Source organism: Dreissena polymorpha, chromosome 1, assembly GCF_020536995.1.
Source record: "Dreissena polymorpha isolate Duluth1 chromosome 1, UMN_Dpol_1.0, whole genome shotgun sequence".
Classification (NCBI taxonomy): domain Eukaryota; kingdom Metazoa; phylum Mollusca; class Bivalvia; order Myida; family Dreissenidae; genus Dreissena; species Dreissena polymorpha.
This window is the reverse complement of record NC_068355.1, coordinates 46,285,437-46,299,639: the sequence shown is the minus strand read 5'-3', so window position 1 is coordinate 46,299,639 and position 14,203 is coordinate 46,285,437. Positions and strand designations below refer to the sequence as shown.

At 37.7% G+C, this 14,203-nt stretch overlaps 1 protein-coding gene and 1 long non-coding RNA gene across 2 annotated transcripts; both read left to right on the top strand.

Moving 5' to 3' along the window:
• The first annotated feature begins 397 nt into the window (after nucleotides 1-397).
• On the top strand, nucleotides 398-2,357 carry LOC127865121 (uncharacterized). Its single transcript, XR_008042491.1, has 4 exons — nucleotides 398-448; nucleotides 590-674; nucleotides 1,154-1,254; nucleotides 1,762-2,357. It is a non-coding gene; the product is annotated as an uncharacterized LOC127865121 (long non-coding RNA).
• A 5,215-nt stretch (nucleotides 2,358-7,572) lies between these two features.
• LOC127865116 (tubulin alpha-1A chain-like) lies at nucleotides 7,573-13,732 on the top strand. Its single transcript, XM_052405025.1, has 5 exons — nucleotides 7,573-7,706; nucleotides 8,825-9,047; nucleotides 10,713-11,014; nucleotides 11,238-11,393; nucleotides 12,759-13,732. Exons 1-5 carry the CDS (start codon nucleotides 7,704-7,706, stop codon nucleotides 13,428-13,430), a joined length of 1,356 nt encoding a protein of 451 aa, XP_052260985.1. The 5' UTR covers nucleotides 7,573-7,703; the 3' UTR covers nucleotides 13,431-13,732.
• Nucleotides 13,733-14,203: the final 471 nt, after the last annotated feature.

The following is a 14,203-nucleotide window of genomic DNA, read 5'->3' as shown; positions in this document are numbered from 1 at the left end:
GTGTGGGGCTTTTGTCGAAATTAGGATTCCGAAACGCGTTTTTCTACGGTGGGTTCATTCGACAGCGATTTACTTTCTTAGAAGTTGCGAGACGGTATGTTTTTGATTGCAATTATTGGAAGATGACAGATCCATCTTTAAAATGATACCAGGTTCGGAAAAATTGATACGTCGGAAAGGCAAGAAAAATGCTGTGAAAGTTGTCAGTTTTATAATGGGACCCTATGGGAATCGGAATTAGTGTAATATAACCTTTAAAAAGCACATTTACTGCAATGTCAAGGTCACATGGATTCGTCTGCAAGCGAGACAAGTAGAAAATGAATTTAATGAATGTTTTGATGATTTGGGTGCTAAAATAGATGAGAGATGTCAATATTTTGGTCCAAATGGATGTTTTAGGTGGTTTTGGACTGTTCCGGATGGGTGGGGGACCTGGTATGGACAAGTAAGGGTAACATTTCCAACAAATCTTAAATGTAAATATTATCATGTCCATAGATTGAAGTTTCAGGTGGAGAGCAAGATGAAAAATATGCCAAATTACATGCATGCAGCCCATTTATGCCATTTTTCTCTTTGTTTGTAGGCCTGACCGTTTGTCCTTGAGCCGTAGTTGGTTAACAATCCGCTAGCTGTCTTGCTCTGACTGGTGCACTGGACATGATTTCAATGTGAGTCATCATACTGATTGTTTAATTAACACATGAATTTCAGTTTGTTCGTTAAAGTACTAACTTAGCTGTGTATTTACAGTGGATGTAGTGGTGCGCAGCAGGTGGTAGACTAGGTATTTCCATAAATACACTATGTTTACAGAATTGCGGCCAGTGGAGCAACATAGCTGATGAGTTAATAGCACTAGTTCTTCAGACAAATAACTTTATTTTCAACCTATAAAGTATATTTAGCTGTATGTGGGGCCATTTAGCTGTAAGATCTGGCTTTTGTTCTGTTAAGCCCTTAGAGTAATGAATTTAAGAGTGAAGACCATAGCGCCTTTTCCTAGTCAAGTATCGGGCAGCTGTATGTCTTTTCAGAAATGCACATGTCTTCTTAAGCATGTCATTGTGTTTGCTTTTAATAAGATAGGCAATAAACTCATAACCTTTAGACAAATGAGCATCTGTAAATTCAGATTTCACTATTTCAGAGTCAGCCAGACCATGATTGAGCTTAAGGATTGTGCTGCGGATGCAGCCTGTGCAGTTCCGGGAGAAAGTCACTGTCTTGGGCAATGCGGTCTGGTATCAGGTAAGCACTATTGAAAGCCTCACACTTTTGGGGGGTCTGAAGCCTTGTGCTGTCAATGCGATCTGGTTCAAGTACAATCAGAATGCATTCTCAAAGCAGTACTTCATCAGATATGGTTATCTCAAGCTTACAGTTCGCGGGCAGATATGACTTCCATTTGTTCTTGCTAGCAGAATCCCTACAGGCCAAACTATGCGTTAAGCACTATTTTCCACAGCAACCCTTGCAGACAGAAAAACAATACTTAAAATTACTTCTGGCATTTAATTTCTAATTTCCTTTATATCTCTTTTGTATGTTTGTTTGCCCTTTTTAACTCTGACATGCCATCTTGCTCACATTGATGGAGCATACCTGTTTTTGTTTAGAGCCAAGTCCCCAGCTGCTCGAGTTTGCCGTGTCGATAATGAGAAAGCCATGGCATGATGTCTCCTCTATGTGTTTCCTTATCTCAGTGTTGAACATAATTGCCAGTTTCAGGGGCCTAAACATTTTATTTTATTAAAGGTCTGGATGATCCTTGCCTGACTGCGGGTTTGTGTACACCTCAATCCGACTCTGTGTCCTGAACAGAGGCCGCAGTGGTGCAGCGCTTGTGGACGATCCATCAACATCCTGAAAGGTCAACACTACACCAAGCTGGGAAAACTGATCCTGATAGTCATCCCCAGGTAGTGGAATGAATGTACACTGAACTACAGAGGAATCACACCCAAATGACTTTCCTGCCACGACATTAGTGTGGCCACTCGCGTAGGAATTCCTTAGCAAACGTGCTCTTTTGCATGGTGACTGTGGGCATTTTTGCAAAACTTACGCTTTCAACACTGGATTTTAAAGAGAATACTTAATAAAATGTCGCTAACAGGACTTATTTATATGAGAGAGACTATCTGGATGCGCATTAAGTGTCACTTTGTGTCGTAAGCTGTTGAAGGAGCGATTTGCGCCTTTTTAAGTGTTAATTTTGGGTAGCCGGCTTGTATCGGCTTGAAAGCTGCAAATTATGCCTCTCATCATAATAGCATTAATTTTTGTAATTGCAATGTGTATGTTTAGATTGTAAGTGAAGCTTTTAATAATAATTTTCTTAAAAAACATGATTTTATATGCTGTCAGTGAGTTTTTTATTGAAAAAAGTGCTTAAAATTTAAAAAAAGTCTCCTATTTCATCAAGAAAAGTATACTGATTCACAATCAATACATTTATTTGGGCCTTTTGCTGATATATTGGTGAATTTCGCATGCAATGATACCAGTTTTTGCCATAAAAGTTACGCGTAACAATAATTGGAGACACAAAATCAGCTGTCGTCACTTAGACTAAAAATCATGCATTCCGACTTGACTGCGGCCAATTTAGTCACCGCTTTAAATGGCCATTTTAAGGCCTTTACCCCCATCCGAATGCACTGAAATTGCATATTCATTGTGGAAATAGTTGAAATCTCATGTGGAGAAAGTTTGAAAAAGATGGGACAAAGTTGAGTTCCCTTAAAGGTTACATTACACTAAATCATTGTGTATCCCTCCGTGGTCCATTCGAAAGTAGTGCCTATTTCTAAAGAGTTCCTTTTCTCTTCTTGAATATAAGCCATTTAACAATGTGAGACATGTCTTTTGTGGTTATTTGTAATATCCTGTATGTGTCTGGAGTACTTTGATGCCTTGGATTGGAAGCTAACTTAAAAGATGAACTTTTGAGGGTGTGTTTTCTATTGTGTGGGGCTTTTGTCGAAATTAGGATTCCGAAACGCGTTTTTCTACGGTGGGTTCATTCGACAGCGATTTACTTTCTTAGAAGTTGCGAGACGGTATGTTTTTGATTGCAATTATTGGAAGATGACAGATCCATCTTTAAAATGATACCAGGTTCGGAAAAATTGATACGTCGGAAAGGCAAGAAAAATGCTGTGAAAGTTGTCAGTTTTATAATGGGACCCTATGGGAATCGGAATTAGTGTAATATAACCTTTACTTTGCTTTCCATGAACTAAGTGCAACAATGCAAAAAATGTTTCAGAAATAAGCTCTTTAAACAAAGTACAACTATGAACTAAGATCTCCATGCATGAACTAACTCGTCTGGGAAATAAACTGTCAATGACCTAAGCAAACCATAAACTAATCTCTATCAACTAAGCTCTGTTTTTCGCTCACAAATAATGTAGAGGCAATTTTGCAAGTCAGTCTGCGTTAAGAAAGCTAGGACCGTAACCCGTGACTGCCTGTGTGGATAACTGCAATAAAATTAAGCAGACGACGAATGCTAGGAGCGTCTGCTCTAACCAGCGCATCTGCCTGTTTATAGTTCCCACTGTTACACTACATAGTGTGTATGTATTCAAAAGTATTTAACAGCTTGTAAGACAATGTTGGCCAGTCTAGTGTTTATCATTGAAATCTGTACATATTGGCTGCTTTCAGGGAAAACGGGGCTTAATGCATGTCAAATAAGATTAGCCTGTGCACACTGATTAGCTGTAGCCCCTTAAATAAATAAGCTCAAAACTTATCACGCTGTCCGTTTATAACGCTGTTGCGTGGCTTGGACCCCAGCCATCCGCGTTATATTGGAGTTACAGTGTATCAATGATTTGAAAAAAAAAAAAAAACACATCTCGACCTGTGCTTTAAAACACACTCTTTATAAATTTGAATGGGTTGTGGTCATTTAAAGCTTGCGATATAAAAAGTTATTACATAATTTTGAAAATTGAGTTGTGTTTAAGATTATACAACAGCGAACAAATTAAGTTCCTTCAGCGCTTTGATTTATTCATTCTATGAAATAAGTTCTCAAAAAACTAAGCGTTTTAATGACCTAATCTCTCATTTACTTAGCAATCTACTCAGTATCACTTTTCTTAGCTCTCAGTTAACTAAACTCTCCATGAACTGAGCACTCCAATAACTTATACCACCAAAAACTTAGCACTCAACGATCTACAATTTTTTTCCATGAACTATCTGGACAACTGCATGAACTGAAGTGTTGATGGAATAAGCTGGCTAAGAGCTTATCTGTATGTATAGACCGTTCCATAATCGATAAATTGACCGCCGCCATATTGTCAGTCACGTGACTGTCCGCCATTACACTGCTGCTATAACTGGTGCGAGTCTGCGATTCCAAAAGCCAAAGACGTAGAGAATACCCGCTTAACCGTTGTCGGATTAATAAATTACTTAATGAATTAATGTGAGGCGATTATCACATTTTTGTTGTTTAAATGATTGTTTGAAGTTGAGATTGATTGTTACAAATAAAATGTTTAAAATGCTTTCGTGTATTTGTTTTTTTTATATCTGTAATCAAGTGGTAATCATCGGCGAAAATTTGCCGGTTCAGTCGCTCATACTATGTCTTTGATTAGACTTGTTACTTTTAACGTTTCACAAACAATTCACGCATGTATTGTTGAGTTGATGTTAATAGCCACAACATCAAGCAATTTATATTTTAATTAATACTTATTAAAGATTCTCGCGCAATTAATTACTGCTAATTGTTTGTAATTGGTCTCATTTGGTGAAAATCTACATTCCAAAATCATAACATATTATATTAAGTACGGTATGATATTTTTGATACGCCTTTCATTATTTTTCTTGTTCTGATATCAAAGATAAAAAAATTGTGGTTTGGATTTATTTTTATTTTTTTTTTAGATGGAATTTTGTCACGTTAAAAAACGAGCTTTTTATCATGAGAGAGTGATATTGATCTTGACGATATTTTATGTGATTATTCGGAAGATGAAGAGAATGCGATCTATGTGATATATCTATATTTTCATCTGTGAATCATTTAACAGCTATAAAGCTAAAAAATACTGAAAAAATGTATTTTATAGGTCTTTGAAGTAACGCAAAACATATGGATAACGACACCAAATGTTTAGTCAATTAATCCACACACAAAAAAACTCCGAAAAAAACACCTAAATAATATTTCAAAAATATATTATTAAGCGCCAAACGAATTTATTAATACATTTATTTTCAACTTTAAAAACGCGGCATAAGCATCAAATTAAAGATTATCTGAAGACTGAAAGGCCAACAATTTGACACAACAAAGAGCTCTATGCATAAGCCGTAATATTTTTTGCAGAAAAGCTTCAATAAATTACAATAGTAATACATCTAATTATAAAAATATAATTATGAATGGCATGAGTACGTTAGTGTGATAAACACGTGAGTAATAGAAAGTGTACAATTTCTGATATTCTATATTGGACATCACTTTTAATTTGTACAATATGTAACATATCTAATGAACGCAACTGTTAAGTATGTCGGGGGTAAAATATTAAACCAAATGACTGCTTAATACTACCAGAAAGAGAAGACATGGTGGCATCATCAATTGTGTTTAATGACCAGACTGTCATCTGCCACCCAGTGTGGTTTATGACACCCCGGGATGACGCCATGTTGTTAGTTAAGTCTGGATAATATCTGATCAAAACGAGATAATCGGATTATGCAGAACAAACCGGCAATTCAACACTGGAATGCAAAGGATTACGCGATTTTAAGATTGATGCATATAACCAAATGATAAATATTGCACTTAGTTTAATTAAATGGGTTTTTTTAATGTGTCAACGTGTTTATTTTCCTAGACAAATAGCCTGCAACCCGGGTGAGTCGCGGTACTTAATAAATATTCATTTGCGTCTAGAAACCATCTTCAAATATCAGATAAATAATTTATAAGACAAACATATCTGACTTAACTTCATTGGAAAATAGCCTTTTTATGACGAAAATCCTTCAATTTTAACTGCGGCATCAACAAAAACAACACCACTGTCCGCCATTTTTGTTTATTTTCCCTCCCGGTTGACTCGCGGTAAATAGGTTAAACGACACTTATATAAAATTTAACATGAATAAACATAAAGATCTGACATACCATTCAAAGTAACAATCAATAACGTATATAACAATTAGAACATATGGAATTTAAGACATCAAATAAAATAAATATCACAGGTATATTCAAGCAGTGTCTAATTTTAATTCTCAATATTCAAATAACTGTTCTTGTTCATTCATTCTTCTGCTTAAGAGCCTGACCTATCGAAATAATTTTAAAAAATCGGTGGTGTGTAACCCCTTCACAAAGAGAATAATATATTGGTAGTGTCTGACCTAAGCAACCGCAAGCAGACGAACTTAAAAAGTGAAAAAGTTGAAAGGGAAATTTCATTTTAACATGGATTTTTACATAAATTTTGTTTAAAATGATGTTTTAAATCGTTTTTGGGTAGTTACTTACCAAAAATCTATTCATACTGGCAGCAAAATATGTTTTCTGTCAGATTTCAAAGGTAGGTCACGCAGGTTTGTTTACAAACACAATCCAGAGGGCACTAATAAAATACCGCGAGTCAAAACGACCCGCGACTCAACCGGGTTTGAGTATACCTAAAAAAAATGCACGTTTTTCAAACATTTTTCTGTTATAACACTAGCTAAACATCTCCTCCAGCAGAAACACTTTATTTCATACAATTTGCATGACACACAAAAAAGTTTTACAAAAAAAAAGAAATTCACCCGTTAAATAATCGGTGCTCTCTTATATATGTTACCGGTTGTTTGGCAGTAGTGTAATGGCGGACGCGGAGAGTATTCAGGGGAGATAATTGGGTAATTACTAAATTATGGAACGGTCTATACACACTCAGATTTTGATGAACTGAGCACTCCATGATTTAATCTCTATAGGTACTTCTCTCTCCATGCACTTATCTGTCAATCAAAAAGCACTCCATTAACTAAGCTTTACATCCATGAACTTAGATGTCTGTGAACCTAACAAGCATTGAAGTAAGCACTCCATGAACATCTCTCTATTTACTAAGCTCACAACGAAAAAGCAAGCATCCCATCAAAGAAGCTCTTTGTGAACAAAGTACTCGATGAACTTATCTTTGTGCTTGCTAGCTCTCTATGGATTAAGCATATCATTTCATGAACTTATCTATATGTGCTAAGCTGTTCATGATCTAATTTATCCATGAAAGAAGCGTTCATGAACTTAGCTCTCCATCTTACCGTCTTACAATCTTTGTTTCATGCTCGAGAGAATGATAGTCGTTTCACTCATCAAGCTCGTTGAATTGAGCATGATGGTAGTATTGAACACGAGGCCCACTTTGGACGAGCTTTTAATAATGGTAATTTTGTATGAACATGATACTGGGTCATGTATTAAAAACCCCAATACTCAATACAGAACGCCATAACCATTACCGTTCGTATTGGTGCTGTTCGTTTTTTATCCAATAAAATACGCTTCTTCTTCGCGCAGGCGAATTGTGGATCACAAAACCAGACAGACGCACGGGCCGTATATTCAAGACAGCTCACGAAGACAGTTCGCGTTAGCTGTGAGTTGATTGGTTCTGTACCAGACTGTACATCGTATCATGGTAAGTATCTTGTTAACATATTTACTTTTATTTTGTGCATACTGTTAATAATTGTATCTGTTGTTGAATAATGTTGTGAACTTTGTTGGTACTGCCACGCCCGCTGAACTGATGCCCTGTTGTTTTGAGTCTTGCAAATCATATATCTGCATAGGTTGTAGATCTGTAGTTATCAGGATTTCATAATGTGCTAATACATTGTTCTGCACTTTGAAAAGAAAATGTTGAAACGTCACGAATTACATACTCTTAACAATTATATACATGATTTTATACGTGTTAACCGAAATAAATAATCCGTTAACATTGGATGATTCATATTGCCACATTATGCTAATATCTGGTTCGATAGTGGCCAAATTCCTCCAGCATGTTTGTTCTAGAGATGCGTCGCAGCTGGCGAGCGGAACAAATAAACCACTTGAGGATTTCCTCTCAAACCGGAAGCGTTCCAAATATTTATATGAGATTATCTAATAATAAATTCAATAGTAATCTACATTTCTCTAGCAGTGATTATATATATAAGCAAGTAGAATCGCCGGCTGTTTTTAAAGCACTGTGTCTTTTGCATTCGTTTTTTTTAATATTAAAAGGTGGACAAATAAAGTGCTTAGTGTAAAACAAGCTATAAGATTAAACAACATGAAAATGATTTAAAAAAAATGTTAATTCACAAACCGCACAAAGCCCAAATCGAGTTTGAACAATGCTTGTTTAAAAATCAGTCAGTTATATAGAGACAACGACATGAGCAGGGATTCCTCATCTTTCACTTCTTCGGTGGCGGTACCGGATCTGGCCTCACCTCCCTGCTCATAGAGACAAAGCCTATACGGAAACACCGGTTTAAATGTGATGTGTATGTGTAGGCATTTACAGTATTTTTTGTACATATATCACGTACTTTATCTACCGGTAACTTGGTCGTTGAAAGAGTTAATTCCCTTCGACTGAATTTCTTGAATATCATAACGCGTGGAGAAGATCAAATTGATTGGTAGTTTAGTTATGTATGATATGGCGATCTATTAATTTGTATGACTAGTTTTCTACATCCACAACGCATTTTATATTGAAATACAATGTATCTTCACTCTGACAATGTTCCATTCCAGCGTGAGTGTATCTCGATCCACGTCGGCCAGGCCGGAGTCCAGATCGGCAATGCCTGCTGGGAGTTGTACTGCCTGGAGCACGGCATCCAACCCGACGGTCAGATGCCCAGCGACAAGACCATCGGCGGTGGTGACGACTCCTTCAACACCTTCTTCAGTGAGACCGGCGCCGGCAAGCACGTGCCCCGTGCCGTCTTCGTCGACCTCGAGCCAACCGTCGTCGGTAAAGTCTCTTCTCAATTATGCTTCTTTCAGTACAACGGGTTAACACATTAACCGCTGAAGCAAACATACTCGATTGCTCAAATAGTTCGATGATGTAATATTTCCGCAGTCTAAATTTCGACCAGACTATTACAGGAATTATAATTAGTTTAGTTTAATTATCTTCCACTCAGATTATAAATACATGACACAAAGAGAAATGTTCAATACATAATTATGTATAATTACAAGGCATTAATTCAAATTCACAATAGAATATGCAGCATAAAGTGAAACATATGTTGTATATAAGCGAATTCATACATTAAATACAATGAAGGAAGACATACGATTTTTGTAGATTTTTTTGTTGTAATGTTCTTGCACATTTTGCAACAACAATTTGTAAAACTTTAAAAACTTTGTTTAAACTGTGTTTGAAATGCCGGTAGTGGACAGCCTATATGAGTAATACGCTTTTAATGATTTCGAGCAAAGCTTGATTGTTCACACATATTTTCCTTCTGCACTTCAAGTGAAGTGATTTGTTTTGTATATTTCAACTGCATCGTTTCCTTGTTACTTGAGTGATCTGTTAATGGAATGTATTTTCCATTTTGCTAATTTTGTGGACGAGCGCTAGTTAAGCAGTTCTCACATTTACAAATTTATATGTGTTATGCTACGCAATAAGTGCACTTTCTTGATACAATAATGGTACAAGATCATTTTAGCTGACAAAAAGTGGCTAACGTGCTTAAAAATTCATTAAATTGCAGACATATTCTCACTGAATCGTTATATTTCTTATGAATAGGAAAAAAATCTGTGGTTTATGGGATATGTTTTGAACAATATTAAAAGGGCGGGATGAATTAAAAGGTGTTTATATTTTGGTGCGCTTTTTTACTCTACCACATGTGTAGCTCTCTGTAGTTGGAATACGGAAACAACGTGTACAGAATAATGTTGTTTTTAACAGGTCGAATAATGTAAAAATAAAGCATGGTGGTTTATTTACGAACATTTAAAAGTGCGAATGTCGTTATATGTCGCTCATATCTGTTCACTGATTACAAATAATTTATACAGTGATTACACGCAGGTATTTAATGTAAAATTATGACTTAAACTGGTGTCAGATTCCGCCTTAAGGTAGAAACGAAAATGCGGTTTTGGAGTGTTAGTCATTGAGGTTGTCGTTTGCAAGAGTTCGGTACGTTTACTGCATTAAAGGTTATGAATCTGTATATTTATGACAAAGTCTTTCCTCAGAAAATGAACACTGGGTTTGATGTTCTACTTTCTCGAAAGAGTTTTGACTAACAATTGCGATGTATAGCTTGACGCACAATTCAACGTACCTGATTTATCGGTAATTCATCAATTTCGATTACAAAAGCACAATTGCTACGTAAACGTACAGTGTGTACATATGATAACGAGTAAATGGACCACGTGTGTAATTGATCACATTTGTTGTGTTATGTTTCCCTTGAAAGGATGTCATACGAATAATGTCCGGTTTTTTTATCCATTATTGAGCACTTAACTGTTTACATAACATGTTGTCCATATAAATCTGCAATACATGTCATACCCATTCGTACCCGGAATCCCTCGTAATATATTTTCGCGCATATATGTATATACAATGTACCACGTATTTGACATGCCCTTCCAGATGAGGTGCGCACCGGAACCTACCGACAGCTGTTCCACCCCGAGCAGCTGATCACCGGCAAGGAAGACGCCGCCAACAATTACGCCCGTGGTCACTACACCATCGGCAAGGAAATCGTCGACCTTGTCCTGGACAGGATCCGCAAGCTGGCTGATCAGTGCACCGGTCTCCAGGGATTCCTCATCTTCCACTCATTCGGTGGCGGTACCGGATCTGGCTTCACCTCCCTGCTCATGGAGAGGTTGAGCGTCGACTACGGCAAAAAGTCCAAGCTTGAGTTCGCCGTCTATCCCGCTCCCCAGGTATGAATAGCTGCCCACTTCACAATTCTGTGTTATTATTTAAGTAAAAAAAGTGCAACCCGTTTTCACGTTTTAACAAAGGATTGGTGAATTAAGATTTGGCCCGTCTTACGATTAGATGTCGAAGCTCAAAATCAATAAGTTTTTGCGCTTTCTTAGTTAGATAATGAACAGACACATTAAAATGATAAGCGTTGAGGTCACATGTTTTTCTCACTTTTAGGTTGCCACCGCCGTCGTTGAGCCATACAACTCAATTCTGACCACCCACACCACCCTGGAGCACTCCGACTGCGCCTTCATGGTCGACAACGAAGCCATCTACGACATATGCCGCCGCAACCTCGACATTGAGCGTCCGTCATACTGTGAAACCATTATTATTCGTCCGACATCAATTTTCACCTTTTTCGTCCTTCGACCGATGGACGAATTCAAGATCCTAACGAACAATCATGTCCCATATTTGAAACAAGGAAGTGTGAATTACTGTAGGCATGAGGCATTTAAATCCAGCGTAATCCGCGCATATACACAGGGCTCGATATTAACACTCGCACACTCGCACAATGCGAGGAAAAAAGATTGCAAGGTAAGTTATAAGCCACTAGTATTTCTGGCAAATAAAGAAAAAGTGAAAAAAACGAGTTATATTGCTTAATGCGTTCGACGGCGTGAACGCTAAACCGTAGGTCAATTTTTTGAACGTCCGAATACCCATATGCGGAAGCGCGCACCTTGTTTGTTGACTGGTATACTTATAATACAGATACACAGATGGTATTGATACAAAGAACATGAAACAGTCGACTATACACACTCAAGTTAAATCCGGTTTTGACACAAAGGGGTGTTCATTATACAGTGTACTGACAACTGACATTTCCTGTAAAACGCGAATGCAATAAGGCTGTATCGAATGCGTCGACTTCGTTTAGGTATAATAGTGTTGATTAGCGCTAAGTGTTAACAACTTTATTACCCATTGTGTGTATTGTGTTTTTCAGGGGTGTTGCAGATTATACAGCCTACCCGCGGCGAATCCGGATTAAAGACAATACTATTAAACGCAATTAAAATATGACGATGTGTGATCAACACCTGACTGAAATATATTCTGCGCTTTGTTACAAATTAATAAAGAACATTTTGATTTGTGTTTGGTTGTTTGGTTTTAACTGCAGACAAATTACTGTACTTAAAATGATCAAATATTTACAATGCAAAACGCTTGAAACTTTAATGAAATATGACCAAAATATTTTTTTTACGATAATTATAACCCATAATGTTCGCACCTTCTCTAATTGGCGCCGATAAAGGCAGGATTGTTATCAGTTTGACCGTGATAGTAATGGAAAAAGACTAATTGGCAATTGGCTTCGTTGTTTAAAACACTCGTTAACGATTATTCAGTCCCACTTATCCGCTAATCATAACAAAGAACGTGTCAATGACATAAAATAATAAGGGACAGTTACTATCACCTAAAATAACAGACTTGTTAATTGGCATATGCCAAACAAGGCCCACCTCCTGCAAGTGACTACCAAGTGTCACCTCTCTTTCCCCAGCACGATTTTTTCGCAACCGCGTATTACATGTATTACAAACAAATCGGACGTGTTTTTTTTCAAAACCAGAAATGGGCGAATTTAAGAGCGGACGAAATAGTCATTTTTATGAAAAGGGCGAAATTTTGTGCCGACGAAAATAAATGGTTTCACAGTACACCAATCTGAACCGTCTGATCGGCCAGATTGTGTCCTCAATCACCGCTTCCCTTCGCTTCGACGGTGCCCTGAACGTGGACTTGACCGAGTTCCAGACCAACTTGGTGCCCTACCCACGTATCCACTTCCCCCTTGCGACATACGCCCCCGTAATCTCCACAGAGAAGGCCTACCACGAGCAGCTCTCTGTGGCAGAAATCACCAACGCCTGCTTTGAGCCGGCCAACCAGATGGTAAAGTGTGACCCCCGTAAAGGAAAGTACATGGCCTGCTGCATGTTGTACCGTGGTGACGTCGTTCCCAAGGACGTCAACGCTGCGATTGCCACCATCAAGACCAAGAGGACCATCCAGTTCGTCGACTGGTGCCCAACCGGTTTCAAGGTCGGTATCAACTACCAGCCACCCACCGTCGTGCCCGGAGGTGACTTGGCCAAGGTGCAGCGTGCCGTGTGCATGTTGAGCAACACCACCGCCATCGCCGAGGCCTGGGCTCGTCTTGACCACAAGTTCGATCTGATGTACGCCAAGCGCGCCTTCGTGCACTGGTACGTCGGAGAGGGTATGGAGGAGGGTGAGTTCTCCGAGGCTCGTGAGGACTTGGCCGCTCTCGAGAAGGACTACGAGGAGGTCGGTGTCGACTCCGTCGAGGGCGGAGCTGAGGAGGAGGGCGAGGAGTATTAAACTCAACCGATTTAATAAGAAGAGATGTTTCGGACTTACCGGTATTATCTGTAGCACTGGTTCTTTACTTCCTCATATATCATTACAATATGTTTTGGTATGCGTTGTGTTCACAGTATACGATTTTTTATACCGGTACATTGAAATAAATATAACATAGTATGATTTATATATAAATATATACATGTATGTTGTATCCAATCCTTATCTGCATATATATTCACCATTACAATTGTTGTTGGACCATGTTTTGTTTGCTTGTATAAATATTTTATATGTTAAGATACGGCTGTCTTATTGATAATAGCCTCGTTTAAAATCTTCCACTGTGTTCAATCTTTTCTTTTATAATATAAAGGCATGTTCAAAATTACATAAATGTTGTTATTTATATTGAATATTGCTAAATGTTGATTCAAATAATTCTTAGACTTACGCACATATATTAACTTCAAATTTAATGTTTGATGCACATGAATAATTTCTTGACATGTAAAGAAGACAACCTAAACTAAATGCTTTTTGACTGTTAAATGCACCTGTTTCGTATGAATATTATCAAAACAGCTTTGAATGATCATGCATAACTTCGAGGATTTATGTCACTTTATTTTGCACCACATGTAAATAAGCTGGAATAAAGTTTTCACTGAGTTCCGAATAACAGCCATTTAAATAGTCTCTTGACAAAGGATGCTTGCGATCGTGGTTTAATAAAACGAGGACTTGCTAAAGTCAATGTCATACTTCGATGTAAAAAGCAAACAATGTTC